This window comes from Musa acuminata, chromosome BXJ2-4 (genome assembly GCF_036884655.1).
Source record: "Musa acuminata AAA Group cultivar baxijiao chromosome BXJ2-4, Cavendish_Baxijiao_AAA, whole genome shotgun sequence".
In the NCBI taxonomy this organism is placed as follows: domain Eukaryota; kingdom Viridiplantae; phylum Streptophyta; class Magnoliopsida; order Zingiberales; family Musaceae; genus Musa; species Musa acuminata.
The window spans coordinates 40828841-40849532 of NC_088341.1; the positions used below are offsets into that span (position 1 = coordinate 40828841).

Sequence of the window (20692 nt, forward strand, 5' to 3'; positions counted from 1 at the left end):
TAACACACAAGAACTACAACTATATTCGATAATTTCTAATTTTTTTCTTGAAAGATCAAACAATATCAATCGGAAAACATATGACTAAAGGAAAGATGCAATCCTGGATGATATCAGTGAGCATTCGGAAGTCAAAAGGATGCGCATGCAAAGGCTGTGAATGGCCTGCAGTTGCAAATCATGCACATGCAAAGGCTGTGAATGGCCTGCAGTTGCAAATCAGAGTTTTGCTCCATGAGTACCATGGTGAAGATGGTTATGAGAGTAATTCATTAGTAACCTAATGCAAACCAAGGTCAATTAGTTATGCTTATTGCTGAGCGCACTGCACTCTCTGGGCACCTCCATGGACATCATCATCATCCTCCTCATATGCCTCCTGAGCCTGAGCTTGCTTCCTCCGCATCTCCTCCTCCATGTTAACATCATGTACTGTTGTTTCCTCGCACTCATCCAGCTCCATGTCGGTCATCTGAGACGCAGGTTTTGGAGGAAGCACAGCCTCAAGAGCTTTGCACTGATCTGGTGTCAGTGAATCCGGGAAGTCCACCGTAAAGTGGATGTAGAGCTTCCCCCTCATGAAGGGCCTCTGGTACATTGGCATGCCCTCGTCATTTATTGCCTTGAATTGATCTACATCGATAGCAATATGTCATTGATTTAAAGCCTGGACTGAGAATATTAAATTTTTGAACAGGCTAATTTAAGTTTCATACCGGGCTTCACAACTTCACCAGGGTTCAACTTGATGAGTAGTTGCCTGTTATCTAAATGGGTCAAAACAAACTGGAAGCCACAGAGAGCTTCAGTAAGGGATAATGTGTGCTCGTAAAAGATATCATCTCCCTTTCTCTTGTACTTTGGATGATCCTTCTGTTGCAGTACAAACACAATATCTCCAGTAACCGTATCAGGCTGCAACACACGAGCACACAATCTAGGTTAGTACATCAAGAACAACAAGAAACTAGACATAATTATGTGTACCCCAACTTAGTTCTTATGGATTAGTGTTTTCCATAACATACCGCCTCATCTGCCTCTCCAGGGAACGAAATCTTCTGGCCGTTCTGCATTCCTTTCTCAACTATTACCTCCAGCACTTTCTTCTCCTGAACAACCTTCTCACCTTTACATTGCGGGCAGCGATCTTTGTCATTAATCATCTCCCCTGTCCCCTTGCACTCATTGCAAGGGTGCTGCATTTGCTGGATCATGCCAGGCCCTAGCTGACGAATTGTGACCTTCATGCCCGAACCTTGACAACCAGAGCACTTCATTGAAGCACCGGACTTAGAACCCTTCCTGTACAAGTATTGAGAGATTACGGAACATTCAGCGCATATACAACATTCCAACAGAGGCAGACAACACACCCCTTGCACTTTTGGCAGATAACATTCCGTGAAAGAGAGAGTTTCTTTGAAGTCCCATTGTACAGATCCTCTAAAGACACCTTAAGAGGATGGATCACGTCCTCCCCCCTCCTTTGCCTTCGTCCCCGACTGCTTCCACCTCCTGTCCATGGCAGGTAACACTACTACTTAGGAGGAAGTGAGGAACTGATAATTTTAAATCATTATGCTAATCCTGGTGGCACAATATTATGTTAACAGTTGGAAAACACACACTAGAGTGCACAGCTTTACCTCCAAAGGTGCTTCCACCGAAGAATGACTCAAAGATATCAAACGGGTTGTGGCCACCTCCACCGCTGCCCATTCCCTCCTTGAGGGCATCCTCCCCATACTGATCGTAGATTTCACGCTTCTCAGGGTCACTTAGAACCTCATAAGCCTGGGCCAATTCCTTGAACTGTAAAGGGAAACCATAACATTTTTGTTATAACCATCTCCAAGACAAGAGAAATAGATCATTATTCATGATTGCCTAACAAATTATATCACAAACCTTTCATACATCTTAACGAAAAATAGGCAACATATAATAAGACATCAATGAGTTAAACTAAGAACATTTCAACCAAGCAAACAATCTCAACTCTCCACATCATCTAGAACCAATCTCATCCCTAAAATTGAGAGAAAAAAGTTTTGATGACTTCAAACATTTGAATAGAGATTTTTAGCTATTTTCCCGGCTCTCCACATACACAAGTATTACAGTGCATATTATTGCCAAAAGAGATAGATTTACACTCAATTTTCGGATCTATACACCACTAAGTATGATCTATATTTCCACTCAATTTTCGGGTATATACACCATTAAGTATGATCTACCATATACTTTCAGAATCAGATCCAAGTCAAAAGCACACTGATCATAAACCAGCAAACACACCAAAGAAACATGTATAAGCAAGTGCTGAAAGATCAGTACATCAAGACAAAAAAACTGACCTTTCTACCACAAGATACCAACTGACCGAAGAAAAGTCTACCTAATGGCAAAAGTAGGTAAAACAATGAGCAAACGCTAAAGATGCATCCAAAAGCTAAAGATAAACGACGGAAGACGGTCTTCCTAACACAAATCGTTGATCGGGACATTAATTTCACCTGTTCAACGACAGATCAACGCAACAAGATGCCGACAAGCAAGGATTTCCTCACCTTTTCGGGGTCGCCGCCCTTATCGGGGTGGTTCTTGATGGCGGCCTTGCGATACGCCTTTTTCAGATCCTCCTGCGACGCGTTCTTCGACACTCCGAGGATCTCATAGTACCGCGTGTTGTCGCTCTTCTTGGGCGCCCTCCCGAACATCTTTTCGGCGAAACCCTAGTCAGTCAGTCTATCCGAGATCGCAAGCGGAACCGCGAGATCGGTACCTCAGTGTTGCCCAAGCGTGAATCGGTTCCAGAACGACGCAACCCGATCTGCTGAATGGAGATGACGATCGAGGGAGGGAGGAGGAAATAAGAGGCGGAAAACGCTAAAAGTGGGGTGGGTGGGCTGGAAGAAGGCTCTAGAAGCTGATTCCCCGAATTGGTCCATGAGGCAATCTGGATCGTCAGATCGAAGATGGGCGGTCGAGATGGGGAGTTCTCGTTGTTTTCCGTGGACCCTTTTGCATGCCACAATGGGAATGGAAGCAAAAGTCGAGGCAAAGACGTGTTTATTTTCTTGAAGTGTTTTTCCCTTCGAAGTGTTTTCTTGGAAGTGTTATCGAAATATAGCAAAAGTCAAGGAAAGTGTTTTTCAAATTTACCAAGTTAAATAAAATGATAAATGTTATCGAAATATAAGGAGGCATCTATTTGTTTTTCTTTTCATTTGAGTTCATTTATGTGGATGTTCTGAGCCAACATTATAATTAGTGTTATCTGTGTCCTTAAATCATTATTAATATATAAATATATATTATAGTATTTTTATTATGTTATAGTGTTTTTCTATTGTTGTTAAAAATACTACAGCGCATTGTAAAAATATTATAAACATAATAATTTTATAAAATTCTATAAAAATATTATATTATAATTTTTTATATGATTAAAAACACATTCGTTTTATGGAAAGATACATAAAAAATATATATATATATATATATATATATATTAGGCAAACAAGTTGAGTGCTATTAGAATCATTTTCCTATAAATAATCAAAAAATAAATAATTTTAATATATATATATATATATATAGTGAATAATATTGTTTTCTTTTAAGTTATATAAAAATAATTATTTTAATTTATTTATTATAATATGCATTTAATGATTGTAACATGTGTTGATGTTCACCCACTATTTGTTATCATTGTGAAGAACAAAGAAAATAAATCAATGCTACGCCTGATGTAATTGGCGTTTATTATAAATATCTTAATTAGTGTCTATTGCAAGACTAATTCAAAATTATTATGAGATAGTTGCTTGGTGCCAAAGAATGAGTTGGGATGCCCTTAATTAATCATCAATATATTTTCCCTCAATGACTCTATTGGGTTGGCATCCTCCGATTGGACTAACTAATGTCAATTTGCTTTAATGACAAACGTAGCATCATGATTGGATGTTTCATCTATTATTTCGTGGATGGCACGCGGCATGTCGGGATTGATGTATTGTCACTTTATTGGTGTTGATGATACCGTGTCATTCCTCTGCAATCTCGATTGTCCTTCCTCCGATTAGTATTTGTCGCAGTCTCAAAAATATGTGAGAAAATGAACATATGAACGTTTTATTTTTTCTTTTTAGCTTTTTAGTTCCCTCTAACGCAAATATTGGATATGTTATTGCTTTATTATTGTTGACCGAAGAGTCAATATATGGACCAGTCCAAAAAATCCATGTAGGTCACATGGATATGATCCAAGTAGGAAGCTAAGGTGGGAGATGAACTCCTAAGATGTTGCTGGTTTACAGTGATCAATATGTGGTCGTCTCGACGTGTAGCTTATTTATTGACGGAAGCTCAATGGTTGTCTCGATGAGTGCCTTAACCTTGCTTGGAAACGCTCAGCGTCGTCTCAAGGTGCTCCTTAGATGCATTAGGATCATGCACGGTCGGTGTCAAGACAGATATCCTGACCCGACCCCTCTGATTATTAAGCCAGTAGAATAGGTGGATAAGATTTTATAGAACACAAAAGAGTTTATATTGAGCTTGCTTACCCCATCTAGTTTTGAGGACTAACGTTTATACCTGATTAGCCAATGGAGGGCAGTCGACTGCTCATTATCCCTGAAGCTCCTCATATTGTCAGGGGCTCATTTATATCGAGACTACTAAACACGTCTTCTTGATGATTGCATCAGGGAAGGATGGTTAGGGCGCATCATTTATCAGGGCAAGAGCACATTTGAAACAAACATGAGATGGGGCTAAGTGTCGAGTGGTTGGAGAGAACAACTGCATCACGCTGTCTAGGATTAATGTTTCCTATGATTATGCATGCGAGCCCTTTTGAAATCATGGATGAGGCAATAGGTCATTGGAGACTAGTGATGTGACCGAGGGGAGAACCAAGAGGGTGGTTAACTTGTGCAACTTTCTCAGTGATCGCACTCCGATTAACGATCATGTGAGGGGGGTGGCGTAGGCTCTCGTGTGCGCGTATCGACCCTAACAAGCAATCCATAGCTAAGCGAGTCATTTGTATGCAATGCTTGTGTTATTGCTTTCGCTATTGTAATATATTTTTTTTTCGTTTACAACATCACAAACCTCCATTGCTTATGATGCTACTCATCCTCCAATCACATGTGCCGTATGTGTAAGATGAGTGGTTGAATGCCATTTAATTATATTCCCTCGATTCAACTATTACACGACGTGCATAGGACTCGAAGTTGAGGTAATTTTATTTCTTCCAATAAATTATCTTAATTGGGTGATAGGTATTTGAACTTATTATTTGGATTCTATTCATACCATTCATAATCCTTTTTATTATTCATATTTTTTTAAAAAAATAATAAAATAATATTTACTATCCAAATATCTTTTAATTTTATTTTTACCCTCATTTTTTTCTTTTTCTTTTTTTTCCTTTGTCACAATCCGCATGCACACTCTATTATTATTGGCTCTTCCAACCGCCAATAATATCTTTTAGGTTAATGCAACTATAGTATTTTCTGACTCATTATAAAATATACATAATTTTAAAAAATTAAATTATCATAAAAAATATCAAAATTTATTTTTGATATCCTTCTCTTTAATTTTTAGTTCGTCTTATTTTATTATCCATCTTTTTCTTTTGTTATTTTACATCATCTTCAATTGAGAGGACGAGAAAAAAAAATATAGATAAAGAATACAAAGATTTATATTAAAATTAAATTATAAATTAAGAGTATGTATTTATTTATAAAAACAACATAAAAAATATTTAATTTTTTTAACATGAGATTGTAAATAATAAGGAGATTACTAATGGTAATATCCTAAATTGTTATAGTATCATGATAAGAAATTTAACTATCTTATGACCATTATAATCACGTTTCACTCCTTTTTCATTAAATCATTATTTTTTTTACCTTTGGGGTGTGTCATCCATCCGAGCATGATGACTATGACCTTTTTGTATGAAGATTTATTTTCAGAAGTTACGAGGCTATTTTACTTAATTCATTATTTATTAGAGAGAGTTATCTCGCAACACTATATAATGCCGGAGTTGAGTCATCGTTTATCCTAAAAAATTAAGTTCTAAAAAAAGCTTAATATTATTGTTACATTGAGATCGTTGATTGATGAGTCGGTTCGACTTGGTTCAACGTTAAAAGTATAGGTCCTTCCTGGAGAGTTGACGTGAAAAAATATTATGGAGAGTTGGTGTGAGGTGTGGGCATAAAAAGCTGCTATGGAGAGATGGTTGGTCGGGGGTTGGCATGAGCAACCGACATAGAGAATTGGCGTGAGGAGCTAGCATAGAGAGCTGGCATGGGGAGCCGACGTAAAGAGTTAGCATGGAGAGTTGGTCGACAGGGAGTTGACATGAGGAGTCGACGTAGATAGCCAGCGTGGAGAGCTTCCTACCTATGGAGGGAGCAAACTGATATGAGAAGATGGACCATCTTGCTCATGAGGAAGTCATCTCCTAACTCTTCCTCAATTGCATTGGGGATCCTGCACGACAAGTCGATGCCTGGGGGAGTCTCGATACGACCTCTTCGATGTTTAAGTTAAGGAGATGGGGAATGAGTGAGTTAACTGTATTAAGGAGAGTGTAGTGTTTGCTCGCTTGCCTCTGTTTGGTATGAGGCTTGATTTTTATACATGAGCATCTAACGACGAGAATGGAGATCAGTGATTGTCCCCAATACACTACTCATCATGTGCTATTAATGGAGGTGGCTTATCGATGCATTGTCCCAAGGTCAAAGTCGACATTGGGCCATTGGGATGACATTCTCTATCGCTTTGAGTTTGGTAGAGAATGATCCCTCCTTTAGTCATCCAAAAGGGGAGGTGTGGGGAAGGCGAACTATGCCACTAGCAGTGATTTAAAAAGCGCTAAGTACCAAAAGGCGCCAAGGTCCAAAAACGCTCTATACCAAGGTCCAAAAGGCGCCAAGTACCAAAGGCGAACTATGCCACGAGCGAAGCGAGATGCTAAAATATAAAAATATATAATATAATTAATAAATATAATTATTTAAATAAAAATACTATTAAATTAAGAAAAGTAGGTACAAAATCACAATAAAAAAATCATAATAGTATTTTTTTATTTTTAAATTAAAACTATATTATTAAATAAATAAGAATTAATAGTATTAAACTAAAAAATAATATATTATTAATCTAATAAATAAAAATACTATTATTAGTATACAGTTAGTAGTATACTGTTAATAGTATAGTGAGAAGAGTGTGAGAAGACCGAGGCTACTGAGGCAATGATAACAGTAGTAGACGACAGCTGTAGTTAGAGCGGGAGCGGCGAGTGACAACGGGAGTGACGACAGTAGTGACGAGCAGCGATTGTGGCAGCGATGAGCAGTTGACGAGTAGCAATTGTGACAGCGGCAAGTAGTGACAGTAGCGACAAGCAACAACGATGACATTGACAGTAGAGAACAGCAACATCGGAGAAGAAATCTCAACGACAAAATCGTGAGTGTTAGAATTGGGAAAGTTGGGGAAATCGCGAGAGAGAGCCTGATATCAGTGATTTAGTTGGTTCGATTGAACCAACTAAAGCATCAAAGACTAATCAGACCTAAAATCTGGTTCGGTCGTCTGATTTAAGCCAGGAGCTCGCCTGTACTCGGGTGAGCGCCCAGGCGACACATCTTTGAAGCGAGGCGCTCGGGCCTCGCCTTACCTCGCCCGAGCGCCTATTGAAATCACTGGTCGCTAATCATTAATGCGGCGACATGACTCTTTCTTCGTGTTAGTGAGGAGTGGTTCTTGTAGTTCTCTAAGATAGGTATGTATCATAGGCTGATTTCCTGTTGACGATTGGTTGGTGGGAGCCCCTCATACCTTTGCTTAGGTGGCCTACTCGGGCAGGTGATAGGATGAATTGGTGAGCTGATACTTTCCCTCCCTATCAAATGTATTTATAACTCTATACTTCCATTAAACATAATGGATTTCACTTGGATACTTGATTGCCTGAACAATGCACCTTAATCGTAATCCTGGTTTTATATTGAAAAATATAATTTTATACAATTTACAAGGCTAATTATAAAATTTTAATGTAAATAGAGGAGGAAACAAAAAGTGGTTTCTTTTGGCCTTTTGATCGGCCGACTGATGAAAAGTGCACCTGCAACTTCCGGCTTTGGAAGAGAGCAGGAAAAGGGCAGGGAAAAGGCGTGAGCGAGAGAGGGGGGCACAGGACAAGTTGGCAGCCAAGAAAGCAAAAAGGAGGGAAGAAGAAAAGGCTCGTAACAGTGACGAGAGATGGAAGTGTACGCCCCCCTCGATCTCAAAGTCTGAGGTGAGCTCCGGTTTCGAATCCCTTGTTTAATTCCCACCGTCGCCCTCGCTGAGTTTTGTGTTGATCCGCACATGGGGTCTGAGCTCTTGGTCGAACCCCTTCTTCTCGATGTCGCCCGTTTGTGGGGTGCTCTAGTTGAATCCGAGTCTTTTTTTTTTCGTATTCGTGTTCCTCCATTTTTGTTCTTCTTTGTTGTCAAGTTGCGATTTTTCATGCACCGTATTTGATTTGTTGTTGGTCCTCTGTAAGATGAGCGGCTTGTGGTGTCAGTTTTGAGCTAAAAATTGGGTTTTGCTAGCTTTGGAGTGAAATGGCTGGTGCTGATTGGAATGCTTCTGAGTTGATTTTGCCAGAATGTCTTTTCTCTTGATGCAAGCCAACTGCAATCTGTTGCATTTTCTCAAACGGTGCCATTTTTGAGCTAAAAAAATTCGAATTTTGATTTCTTTGAAGTGAAATGGTCTTTGCGGATTTGATTGCGTTTCAGTCGATCTTGCTATATTTGGAGTACGAAATCCCTTCAGAGCTCATTCTACAATATGTCTCTTCCCTTTTATGCGATCGAACTGCAATGTGTTGCGTTTTCTCAATTCATTTAGGTGGACAAACACCAGTACATTGACGTAGATTTGATTTTTTTACTGGCATTTAAGAGAGTGTTTGTTTACCTACTATCCGATCATGTAATATATTGTCAATTGTGTTATCCATTATGGAGTTGCTTCCACCGTTTTTCTTATTTGTATCCCACACATTAGACCTGACTGGGATCTGATGATGGCTTCATCTTCACTTCCGCATCCTTGCTGAAAATTATTTGCATGGCCCAGGTAGAATGAGCTTGTCTGGTAATTTTGTCGTGCTTCAGGTTTTTCTTTGTGAGCAACTTGCCTTCTGTAATTACTTAGATTCTTCTTAGTTTAACTACCCAGATATTGTCTTTTGTAGAGTGGGGTTCATCAAGAAATGGTTGACTTGTATATTGTGCATTTAAAGCTTACTTCTTTAATTGAACCTTCCTTAGTCTCTACCTATCCATAAATCAGTTGTTATTTATTCAATAGACAAGGATCTTATGACTGGCAAGATAATAATATCAATCCCATATAAAATAGACTACTATGCTTTTGGAAAATAGAAATGCTGCTTATGATGTGCACGACTTAAGCCAGTCATACGTGACATGCGTCCAAATGTATCAACCCAATCCCCACCCTATACTGCATTCTAGGTGCATGCCACATCTGGAGCACTTGTTCCTCGAGTCTTGCAGTCATTGAATTATCGTATCTGGCAATTGCTTGTTAGATGAATGCAATTCAAGTTAAGTTGAGACAAGGGATGAAAGTACAGACAAAATCAGATTGGATTCTGCATAAGCTTATGAATCCAACCTGAAATTCTTAGCCAACATTTCATGTCAGATTTGAGTTGATTAGTGCTTTATGCATTATCAGGTGTTGATCTTGGACCAACGCATTCTGACAATGTTAATGATGCAAAATGAGAGTCCATACCCAAAATTTTAGATTGGGCTATGAGTTGCTCTTTGTGTTATTGGGTTCATTACCAAGCCCCAGATGAAGGATAATTTTTAAATAAAATGCTCCCCTTGATGATTTGACCATAGTATATCTGTTTCTCTTGTGATGACTGAACTTTCTCCATTGTTAGCTGAATTGAAGTTTATCTCTTCTATATCAAGATTGTGTCCTGGATATAAGGACTTAATAACAGTTGTTCCTCAAAACCAAAATAATTCTCAAAACTTTGAATAAGAGAGAGGAAATCATCATGGCAAATGTCTTTGTCCTAGAATGAACATAATTTCTTCCATTATTTTTCATTTTATAGAATCATGGACGACGCAAAAGTAGATTAAGCATCCTCATATTATGTCCTTTTATATCATCCGGAGCAAGTTTCTAGTTTCCCTATTGCCAATCTTTTGTTGCTTGCTTAGGAAAGGGGCATAGCCCTAAATGATGCCCTAAAGGGCAAATCATCAGATGAAGAAGATGAGTAGAATAGAAAAGTAGACAGGTAAACCAATAGAGAAAGAATGATACAAGGTAAAAAGAAGTTAGAGAACACTTTTTATGTCATAGAAAAACATGTACAACTTATTTCTTAGTTTTATTGTCATATGTATAACTTATATATATTGACCTTTTATAGTCTTTTTCTAGGGTGTCTATGTATAACTTAAGGAGGGAGAGAATTAGCTGAGCTGCTTCTTATGCAACCTCCTTAATTATCTTTAACTAAGTTCAAATACTTTAAACATGTGACTCATATATAATGGAAGAGTCAATGATGCAAGTTCATTTTTGTTCTTGTCTTGAAGCTTCCAGGTCATAGATAATTTGAACTTTTCTTTATTTTCCAAGCTTTTGCAATTATGAAGTTCCTTTAATACCTTCACAGTTTGTCTACTCTGAACTTTCATATTATGTAGGCATATAATATCATAAGATTCTGTGACTTGATATAAGTCTTCTCACATATCCTTCTTCTGCCTTGGCAAAGAAGAATGACCACTGTTGGTTAAATCCTAACTTTGTTGTCTTTTCTATTGCAGGCCATATTCATCTAAAGTTGAACTGATGAATATCATGGGTATATCTGCAAAATGGCTTAGATCGTTGGTTGGAATAAGGAAACATGAGAAATCGCAACATCCAGAAAATGATAAATATGTGGGTTGACCTTTTTACATGCATTGTCTTAATATTAGTTCCAAACTTCCAATATTATGGTTTCATGCTCTTTGACCGTGTTGACTGACGTTGAATTATAAACCTTTTCTAGGCATCTTTAATATGAAAATTATTTAATAAATATGCTTAACTCAATGTTTTGGTCTAAATAAAGAGAACAATTCTGGCTTGGATGTCTTTAGGAGAAACTGAGAAAGAATATCATCAAGGCCAAGAAAACAGTCTCATTTATGATTATGGTCGTTACAGGATATATATAATATCATAAATGTGCCTGATGTTTTCTTAACTGTTCCAGGAACAAGGAGCATCATGCTTGGTGCAGGACTGTTAATGGATTGAATAGACAACCCAAATTGCAAACCAGCTCGGGCACACTGTATAGAATTTGCCAAGATGTTTTTATTCCGATATGAATAAATGTGCTTGGAGCTGGGCTCCCGACATGGCTATAATATCCTAAATTTATGATTTTAATGAACATAACTGGATATTTTTTCTTATCTCGACATCAGGTTCAATCTTATACTTCTGTTCTTGGTTCAAGCTTGACTGAAGTATGTAGGGATTGGAAGATTGGGCCAAGTCTGTCGTGTTTGCTTGTTAATACTTTGCTGAGTTTTAAGCTTCTTATAAGATAATACAGATATCTGTATTCCCTACTTGCGAGTTCCTGCATCTTATGCCTCTTTGATGTCACTTTTATTTAAGGATGGTCGGGGTATTGGAGGGAAGCAACTTTTGATATGGATATTTAATATATCACATGACATATAAATAGATCTAAATGACAAGAAGCAGTTTATGCAGCTGAATGTGGTTATCAGGACTTGTTTGCACAGTCAGTGTTTAATTATGAGGAATGAAATTGCCCGTAACGAAATATACTGCTTTTCTTTCTTTTTTTTCCTGATTGAACTACCTTTAAGATGGTCTCTGCTTTTGTTTTTGCACCTCATTCTCTTTTATCATTTCAGACTAGTGCCTCTGCCAACAAGTTGAATAGCCAGAAGAAAAACTATGTTGGTCTTGATCCTGGTACAACAGAAGACGAGTTGGCTCTGGGATCGGCTCTATCAACTGGAGATGCCAATCTACAGTCAAATTCAGATTCTGCTTCCTCTCCTACCGCACAAATGACAAGTCAAACTCGGCAGAACATGAGAGACGAGTGGGCTGCCACGGTTATTCAAACTGCTTTTCGAGCATTCCTGGTATTAGTCCTATTTCTTTTTGGCATATATAAATGGCGCATTTGAGTTTGATAAGTTTACAAATGTAGTTTGACAAGTTCCTTTTAAGTACCATGTTTTAGTATACCTCTCACTTCCCTAGATACCACATTGGCCAGAGCTTCTGCACTGCGTTATTTGTTAGTATACTTCTTGCGGTAGATAGTTTAATATACAACAATTTAAGGTATAAAAATGTGAATAAGATATTTAATGAAACAGTCAATTTTTGGTCTGAGCAGCTGACATAGCATGACAAGATATTGTGATGTGTCAAGACTTCCCTGTGCCGAAACAACAATCCTGACTTTGAATAACCTTTTTCTCAAGAAACTTGATATGACGATTAGCTTATGATGAACTTACATTTGCATTCTGATGATGTGTGAACAATCAAATTATATGACTATTGCCATAGAAATATTTCATAATAGATTTATGTAGCATGGAAATTGTGTTCCATTGGCTTTTTTGCGCCTTTGAGATGAACACTACTTCTTGTATTGACACTTTTTTGTCTTCTCTATTTCATGTCCAGGGAAATGCTACATGCTCCTTGGTTGCATGAGCTTAGACATTAATCAAATATGTAACTTAATAAGTCCTTTATTAAGTTTTTCTTGCTTAGAATTTTGTTAACAACTTGGGGTGGCAGTTGCAAAGTCCTATCATATATATATGTTGTGGCGCTCTCAGTTAATTTTGGCTCTATAGTTGTCCTCATATTTTGGAAAAGCATTTGTTACTTATGATGATGGTAATGTTGACAACAACGATGAGCACTTGCTCCGAAAACATCCAGCACATGTTTCTTTCAGTATATCCAAGGGCAGTATAATAAAAAGACCACTGCTAAAAGTAAGAAGATTTTCTACAATAGGAGTAATGACCAAAGCAGCTACAGCCTCCCAGACCGGCATCAAGAAATTGCTGGTGGCACTAAAAATCTTTCTTCCTCCTTTTTCATTTTATTTTTCCAATCTATAATGTGTAATATATAGCGTATTGCCTTTTAATAGATAGATTTATTCTCATTTCAGGCTAGAAGGGCTTTACGGGCTCTCAAAGGACTAGTTAGATTACAGGCCCTCGTTAGGGGTCATGCTGTGAGAAAACAAGCTGCAATAACTCTTCGCTGCATGCAAGCTCTGGTAAGGGTGCAGGCCCGTGTAAGAGCCAGGCGAGTTCGCTTGGCATTAGAAAGTCAATTGGGAGGTCAAACGGTTCAGGAACAACAATCACATGAAGAAGCTCGCACTAGAGAAATAGAGGTAAGATGCCAAATTTCCACCAGCTACAGTTTAAAACTTTAAATAAGATGAAATTATATGTCTCCCTTCTCATATATTATGACTACCTTCCTACTAAGTAGAATAATGGCAAAACCTACTTTTGTTCCACATTTCTATGGACTAATGTTTGTATCCCAAGTAATTTGATTTGATGATTCTGTTGTTTTATTGTGTGTGTTCATTTATCTTTGCCGCTATTTGATAGTCTGCTTATTTGTTCATACCAGTTACCATAAGTCATGTATATATGTCCACATATTTGTGTGTTTATACTTTCTGATACACTGTGTTCTGAAACTTGCATTGTTCAACTTTGGAATAAATCTGAAGTGCAAACCTCTATGCTTGTTGGCCATTTCATGTAGTAGCATCAACCAACTGCAAAGCTCTAGGCCGTTGATTTTGACAAAAACAGCTAACAAGAATTTTAGTGTTATAAGAAGTTTAAATCTTCCTAGGTTATACACTTTATGTGCACCCATATACACTTGTTTCATGCCATTTAGTCCTATATGTTGGTACATTAACTAAATGCTGTTTTGGCATCTGGATTTTGCATTTTGAACCTAATACATGTTCCACTTTGGTGAAATTTAAAAATCAGGGATGTATGCCATTAACAAATATTGATCCCTATGGCCTTTCTTGCATTGCAAAATCATCCTAGTAATATTGTTCTTTTCTGAAGTTGTGTATAGGAGCACCCTTTGACACACTATCTTGCTTAGCTCTAGAATATTATCCCAAGATTCCCTTGTTCTCTTTGGTTTCTCCTTTTGTTGTACTTGAACTAATGGAATCATAAATCAGTCTAGCATGTGCCTAATTCTGGGAACTTTGTGCTAATGCCTTTTTGTTTTATTAAATCAAATAGAATTGTCATGTCTGCGGTTAAGTCAATCTAGGAGTAATTTTAAATTTAATGGTGCGGGTGCAGGAAGGCTGGTGTGACAGTGTTGGCTCTGTGGAGGAAATTCAATCGAAGTTGTTGAGGAGGCAAGAAGCTGCTGCCAAGCGTGAGAGAGCTATGGCATATGCTGTCACTCATCAGGTATCCTCTAATGGGAACATAACCATGCAGAGGACATCTGGATTATGGTCTAAAAGTTTGATATTCTAAATCTTTACCATGGCAATGCAAGCTTTTGGGTATCATGGAAATTATGTTCAAATATGGCTTCATCCTTTATAGGACTAGGTTAGTTGATTTTGCTGAATTGCACTTACTCTTTCCATTTAAAGGGGATAAAGATAATGCAAAAAATGTGGCACTCTGCTAGACAACTATAACCAAAGAGGTCTTAAAACTGCCTTTTTTGCTTTCACCAGTCTTTTGTTATCTATCTCTTGTTGGCCTTGCTGACCTTTTATTTTGCCAAATTTGATCTTTTTAGTACACTATGGTCCCAATATTAACATCATTGCCATATTTTCTAGTCATAGTAAGGGCTGAAACTAAAAAAGCTCTATTTTGTGTTCTTCCTCAGTTAAGTTTCTATCAGGATATGTCAAGGCTACATGATTGCATTTGAAGTGCTTGTTATCCTTTTGTTTGGAGATGGTCCTGTTTCATTTTAAGGTTTTATCTTACAAGTAAATCATGGGTGTGAGAGCTACCAACTGCAGAAAGTTATTTTAACGGGTACATGACTTTTCTTGAACATAAGAACACATTTTACCTTGTCGAATGTGCATATTTTTTGTGATTAATTAGGCCTATAACCATATGAGACAAGTTGCCGAAAAGAGCTTAGAACTTGCAGAGTATTGATCATGTTACACTACTCTGTCAGAAAACTAGCACAATGGTACTGTGGTACATCACCCATATGGTTAGTTCACAAGGTTCCCACCAATGCCGGACTTGAAAGAGTCCTTTAATTGTTCTCCTAAGTCCGAACATTGTTTTTCTCTGTATGGACTCTATTGGTACTGTACCACTGGTTTCTGGATACTGGTATCAGATTGAAGTTTTAAACCTTGTTATATATTATCTTAAGCTATTTTGATGTTCCACAATTATAAAAATGGAAAAACTCCCAATCAAATAAATGATGACCTCATTAAGCTACACACAGATACAATTAGATAATAATATTTTCCTGTAGGTGATGTGGCATTCTGGATGAGTTACCATGTTGTTCACATAGTATATAGTTCATGTCTTTGCTTGAATGAAAATTTATTAGGATGCATTGTAGTTCCCAGTGGGGCAAATGCACCAGTGGTTAATGCGCTAATAGCATATAGTGTTACGATCCATGCTTAAAATCACATGGGACAAGTCTCAGAAAAGGAACGTATAAAATGCACTCTAAGAATATCTCAAGCTATAGCTCACTATAACTCAAGCTCTAGGTCACTACTGATGTGAGTCTATTTTTAGGTATATCAAATTTAGATCTTGTTGTTTAAATTGTTTTGGTAATGAGCACCTTCCCAATACTTTGTTGTCTGTTTTGAGCCTAGATCATGTAAACGTGAGTTATTCGAGTAATAGGAAAATGAGCTTATATGGTAGAGACCTTGTAAGCACTATTGTACTTTACATATTAATTTGACTTGCAGAATTGTTCAATAGGATAAAGGTTATTTCTGTACAAGAATATGAGAAAATGTTAACTAGTTCCTGTATTTCATTTGATACATGAGGAATTATGTCAGCAATGCTTACATTTAGTAAATCTATTTGTCCGTGACCATTCTCTGCTTGTTCTCCATTCTGCTTCTATTGAATGTTGATGCTTATGCTTATGCCTGCAAGCTTTCATACCCTCAAGGTACCCAATAATCTCCATATTACATTATATACTGAGGTTGCAATTTACATGTTTAATCTGTTATTAACCACTTAGATAACTTTTGTTTGTCAATCCACTGTTAATTTCCACCAACAGCACTGCCCCCCCCCTCCCCACTCTCCTATTTGCATCTATTTGCTACCTTAGAAGCAGCTGCTGGAAATTGGGAAGGTTCCTTATCTCAATGAAGCTGCATTTAATTGGGCTTTATTAGCTTAGCATTTTTAATTAAAGTAACATGCTACCTTAGAAGCAACTGCTGGAATTGGGAAGATTCCTCATATCGATAAAGCTACACTTAATTGGGCTTTATTAGCTTGGCATTTTTAATTAAAGTAACAACAAGAGTGATATGTGGTGTTGATGATACACAAAAATTGATCTGTTAGTTATGGCATTTTGCTAATTATGTTTTCAATCCTATATATTAATTGAACCATTGAATTTTGACTTTAGTTTCATTTCAGTGGCAAGCAGGCCTTAGGAAGCCAGCTGCCTCTGCGGGTTTTGAGCCAGATAAAAATAACTGGGGTTGGAACTGGTTAGAGAGATGGATGGCTGTTCGTCCATGGGAGAATAGGTTTCTTGATATTAGTCTTAAAGATGGGGTTAAAATTCACGAGAATGGAACAGCTGAAAGGAAGAACGAAATCAGTGGATTGCAGACTCAATCCCAGACTCAGAATGTACCCATTGGCAAGAGACCCATTTCAAATCTTCACTCGAATATCATAAACCATAAATCAGTGCCACTGGTGTCTCGTGCAAGTGGTTTCTCCTCAAACCAGTCTGCTAATGTGCTAGCGACTTCTGGTTTTTCTTCAAGCCAGCCAAAACAAAAGCCTTCATCTGAGGAGGTTTGCATAGAAACTACATCCCAAACTTCTGCTGTTGGAGCTCGGTCTTTGAGCAACCTGAAGGATAGGCCATCTCCAGTGGAATCACAGGTTAAGAAGTTGTCCTTATCAACCAGCGGTATGCCCACTTGTTCCCAGCAATTTTATCATCCTTAAGTTTTCCTGCATATGCAACTATAGCAACATTTTGTCTTGAAATAAATGCATTTGTCGGGATTTTCTATTGGGTATCTCATGTGCCCATATTATGATTCATTTGTGCATATGACATACTTCTACCACATTTTTAAAAATATTCAGCAGCGATTTGATAATCAGGCTGCTAAGTGTCTTTTCTCTCTTTTTGTTCCTAAGAAACATCTGACTTTGCTGGCATCAAAAGATTAGCTGTTGATGACAATATATACTGGTCTTGTGTCTATGGTTAAGACAGATATAGAGGTAAACTGATTTAATACTTTCTCATATTTCTGTATTTATTTTGGATGTATTTGATCTTAGTCTCTAACCTTTTTCAATTCAACGTATCTCCATTTCTAATTTTGAAAATCTACAAAAAATATGGCTCCTTAAACCCATTAAATCACATGCCAAGGCCTTATAATTAAAATGGAATGGCAATAAAATTGAAAATGATTAGCGACCTAGAAGAATGAGAAGATTTAAACCTTAAGAGGACTAAAGGTTTGTTTTGTTTAGATTTGGGATATGAAAATAGGAAGTTTAGCAATATATACGAGAATTTCAATATGGTTCCAAGGAGGAAGAAAGGATAGAGATCACCAAATACTAAATATTATACATACTGATTATTTTACTCTGAAGCAGAATCCTTTTAGAACATTTCCTTTTGTATAGTTCGTGGGACATGTATGCATCACAGTTTCGGATTCCAAGGAGAACCATCCAAATGCGAAGACTTGAGGGATTAATTTGCTAATTCCATATAAATCAGGGAGTAATATACAAAGGACACCTTAATTTTAAACTTGTGAAGATAGTATTTGAATCTAGAAAGTCTTTTTTCTTCCTTCAGCACTTGGCTATATTGATCATTTTAATACGTCATTACTTTGCCTGCTTGAGCTGACTGGCCGCTGAACTAGTTTTGGAGCTTCTTACTAACATGACACTGATATCAAGCAGGTCTAGGAGTGGGGAAGCATGCTGCAAATAAAGTTGCAATAAACCAGTCAGAAAACAGAAGCACCCTAAAGGCACGCTTAAATCTGTCAAAGCATCAAAGGAGCTGAATTGCAGATACAAGAAACCAATTTGAGTTTTTGATTCATCATCCAGTAGCTGATCATAAGCTTTCCTCTACTGGACTGAACTTTTCATCGATACATATTTGCATGATCTGGTTTAGGTAAATTATGATGGCACGATTCTCTACACCACTACTTTTTCGGTGCAGAATGTCCGATAGTGCTTAACCTCAATATCGTGATCAGCTTATTCTGTTGAATTATTGCTTGGTCTCTGTGTATTGTCGTTTTATGTCAAACTATGTAATTGCCAATTTTTGTTTACTGTTGAGGCTATTAATGCTTCTATATCATTTACATTGTGCAGAAGAATATGATGGTTGTGTTTTAAATGAGCTGAATAATGGATCCCACTTGCCATTGATACTATTTCCGTGAGAACCATTCACATGACTGCTGTGCACATTAGTCGTATGGGATTCTCTCTTTTGAATGTCTGCATTCGCAGTTGTTTCGCTTGATGTTTTGGCCTGTAGGCATTCAATGAGATTGGATGTTGAAGTCAAACAAGTCTAGATGCAAAAGATAGATTCATAGGATGCACTGAGAAAGAACAAAAAAAGAAAAACTCTTTTAACTTCAAAATGTTACTTTTTCTATCAGTGTACGTTGTGCTTGGGGGCTTTGATTTGTCAGATTTGTTCTGTGGTATTTTTCTGCTCAAATCTTTTTCTATGAACCAGTTTTAAGAATTTAATTGAAATGATTGCATAGCATGCTTTGTTGGGAGGAAATTTACCCACTAACTCATATCTTAGTAACAAGTTTTTGTTTTGTGTATCTCTAAAAAATATTTTTTGTGCTGTCACGTGCAAACCACGTGTGTTTTTGGAATTTAAAATCAATGTTTAAAAATATATTTATATTTTTTTAATATATATTTAGAGAAAGAGATTTGAGAGAATGTTTAATCATGAAATGCCTTGAGTGTATGATAAATGTTAGGTGAAAATTATATTTTAAATTTATATTAGCGTAAATATTATTTAACAAAATTGTATTTTAAAAGTCTATTGAATGTTATGTGATAAATTTATCTTTCTAATATGTTTTAATATTTATTTAAAAAACAAAGAAAATAATTTTTTATTTAAACAAAAATAAATAAATAAATGTTTCTCTTTTTTTTTTAAAATTGTATGATCTAGATATATATTAAATAAAAAAATTAATTATATGAATAAATAGAAAATAAATTTTATAAATAAATAAATAAAATTATATTGTATAGAAGATATAATTCATATTTATTTTTAGAGAACGAGAGAAAAAAAATAAGGGTTATATTTTCTGTAATAATTTTATGATTTTAAAGAGTATCATAACTCATTCCAAATGTAGGAATACTAATGTATTTCATATTTTAGCATTTGCAATATAATATCCAGATTATAAAAATATATTTTAAAGATATCCTAATAAATGCTTGAATGACTTTTTCATAAATAAGGAGTCAAAAAATGTGACATAACCTTATCGCTCTTATTCAACCTTTAGATAAGTCTGAATCATATGATTTAAAATGATTAAACTTTAGTTAAAGAATAATGAATTTATGATCTTTATTATATATTTTCATATTTTTATTTTTATTTTCAATTGGGATGGAATAATTTATCAGCGTTTAGCGTCCATCGTCTTAAATGTCATATATCATATGAAGCGATCCAATGGAAAAATAGAAAATAGGAAAATCCTCTCCAAAATTCTTCGTCCGTCCAAACTGTTTTGCTCCTTCGGTGCGGCACCCGACTCCTACCTGCGATATGATTGGAGCAACCATCGGGTGGAGCCCAATACCGTAGACGTGGCCCTTGTGCATCCCCACCGGTCTACCCTTCGTCGCCTCCAATCGCAAGGCCGGGTAAGCAAACGAGTAAAGAAAACCGGAGTAGGAAAACTCAAAGCGGGGGAACACTGTGGGCCCCTACTCGTGGGTCCAAAGGTCAGACGGTGAGCGACCGCCTCGGGGCCTCCTTCGGGGCAATAGAGGTAAAGAAGGAAAATAAAAGCGACGCGGGACCCGCTGTGGGACCCGCACAGAACGCTTTCGGGTACCCGATGCGGGTAAACTACAAGCAGGCAGAGCTGGAAGCCTTCTTATTATGAAGAGGCTATTAAAAAGAAATAAAAAAATAAGAAAATAAG

The 20692-nt window shown here is 36.9% G+C and overlaps 2 protein-coding genes across 3 annotated transcripts; one reads left to right on the plus strand and one right to left on the minus strand.

Annotated features, from left to right (window-relative positions):
- On the minus strand, positions 1 to 2878 carry LOC135610893 (dnaJ protein homolog 2-like). Its single transcript, XM_065105911.1, has 7 exons — positions 2792 to 2878; positions 2577 to 2726; positions 1650 to 1815; positions 1377 to 1518; positions 1029 to 1305; positions 717 to 915; positions 1 to 633 (listed from the first exon to the last, which is right to left on the minus strand). The coding sequence occupies exons 2-7, from the start codon at positions 2724 to 2726 to the stop codon at positions 311 to 313; spliced, it is 1257 nt and encodes a 418-aa protein (XP_064961983.1). The 5' UTR covers positions 2792 to 2878; the 3' UTR covers positions 1 to 310.
- A 5305-nt stretch (positions 2879 to 8183) lies between these two features.
- LOC135610896 (protein IQ-DOMAIN 5-like) lies at positions 8184 to 18913 on the plus strand. 2 transcript variants are annotated; one of them, XM_065105918.1, is made up of 8 exons: positions 8184 to 8374; positions 9133 to 9204; positions 10956 to 11073; positions 12072 to 12308; positions 13367 to 13597; positions 14556 to 14669; positions 16887 to 17394; positions 18423 to 18913. In XM_065105918.1, the coding sequence occupies exons 3-8, from the start codon at positions 10981 to 10983 to the stop codon at positions 18527 to 18529; spliced, it is 1290 nt and encodes a 429-aa protein (XP_064961990.1). In that variant the 5' UTR covers positions 8184 to 8374; positions 9133 to 9204; positions 10956 to 10980; the 3' UTR covers positions 18530 to 18913. The 2 variants fall into 2 exon arrangements, with proteins under 2 accessions (XP_064961990.1, XP_064961989.1); XM_065105917.1 differs by lacking the exon at positions 9133 to 9204.
- Positions 18914 to 20692: the final 1779 nt, after the last annotated feature.

Bases quoted from the DNA above. Each gene is read 5' to 3' on its own strand.
- LOC135610893 (XM_065105911.1), bottom strand. From the start codon at position 2,726: ATGTTCGGGAGGGCGCCCAAGAAGAGCGACAACACGCGGTACTATGAG. The intron at 1,816-2,576 runs GTGAGGAAATCC...TTCCCTTTACAG, and splicing joins AGGGCGGCGACCCCGAAAAG to TTCAAGGAATTGGCCCAGGC. The intron at 1,519-1,649 runs GTAAAGCTGTGC...TGCCATGGACAG, and splicing joins CGGTGGAAGCACCTTTGGAG to GAGGTGGAAGCAGTCGGGGA.
- LOC135610896 (XM_065105918.1), top strand. From the start codon at position 10,981: ATGAATATCATGGGTATATCTGCAAAATGGCTTAGATCGTTGGTTGGA. The intron at 13,598-14,555 runs GTAAGATGCCAA...GTGCGGGTGCAG, and splicing joins CTCGCACTAGAGAAATAGAG to GAAGGCTGGTGTGACAGTGT. The intron at 14,670-16,886 runs GTATCCTCTAAT...GTTTCATTTCAG, and splicing joins CATATGCTGTCACTCATCAG to TGGCAAGCAGGCCTTAGGAA.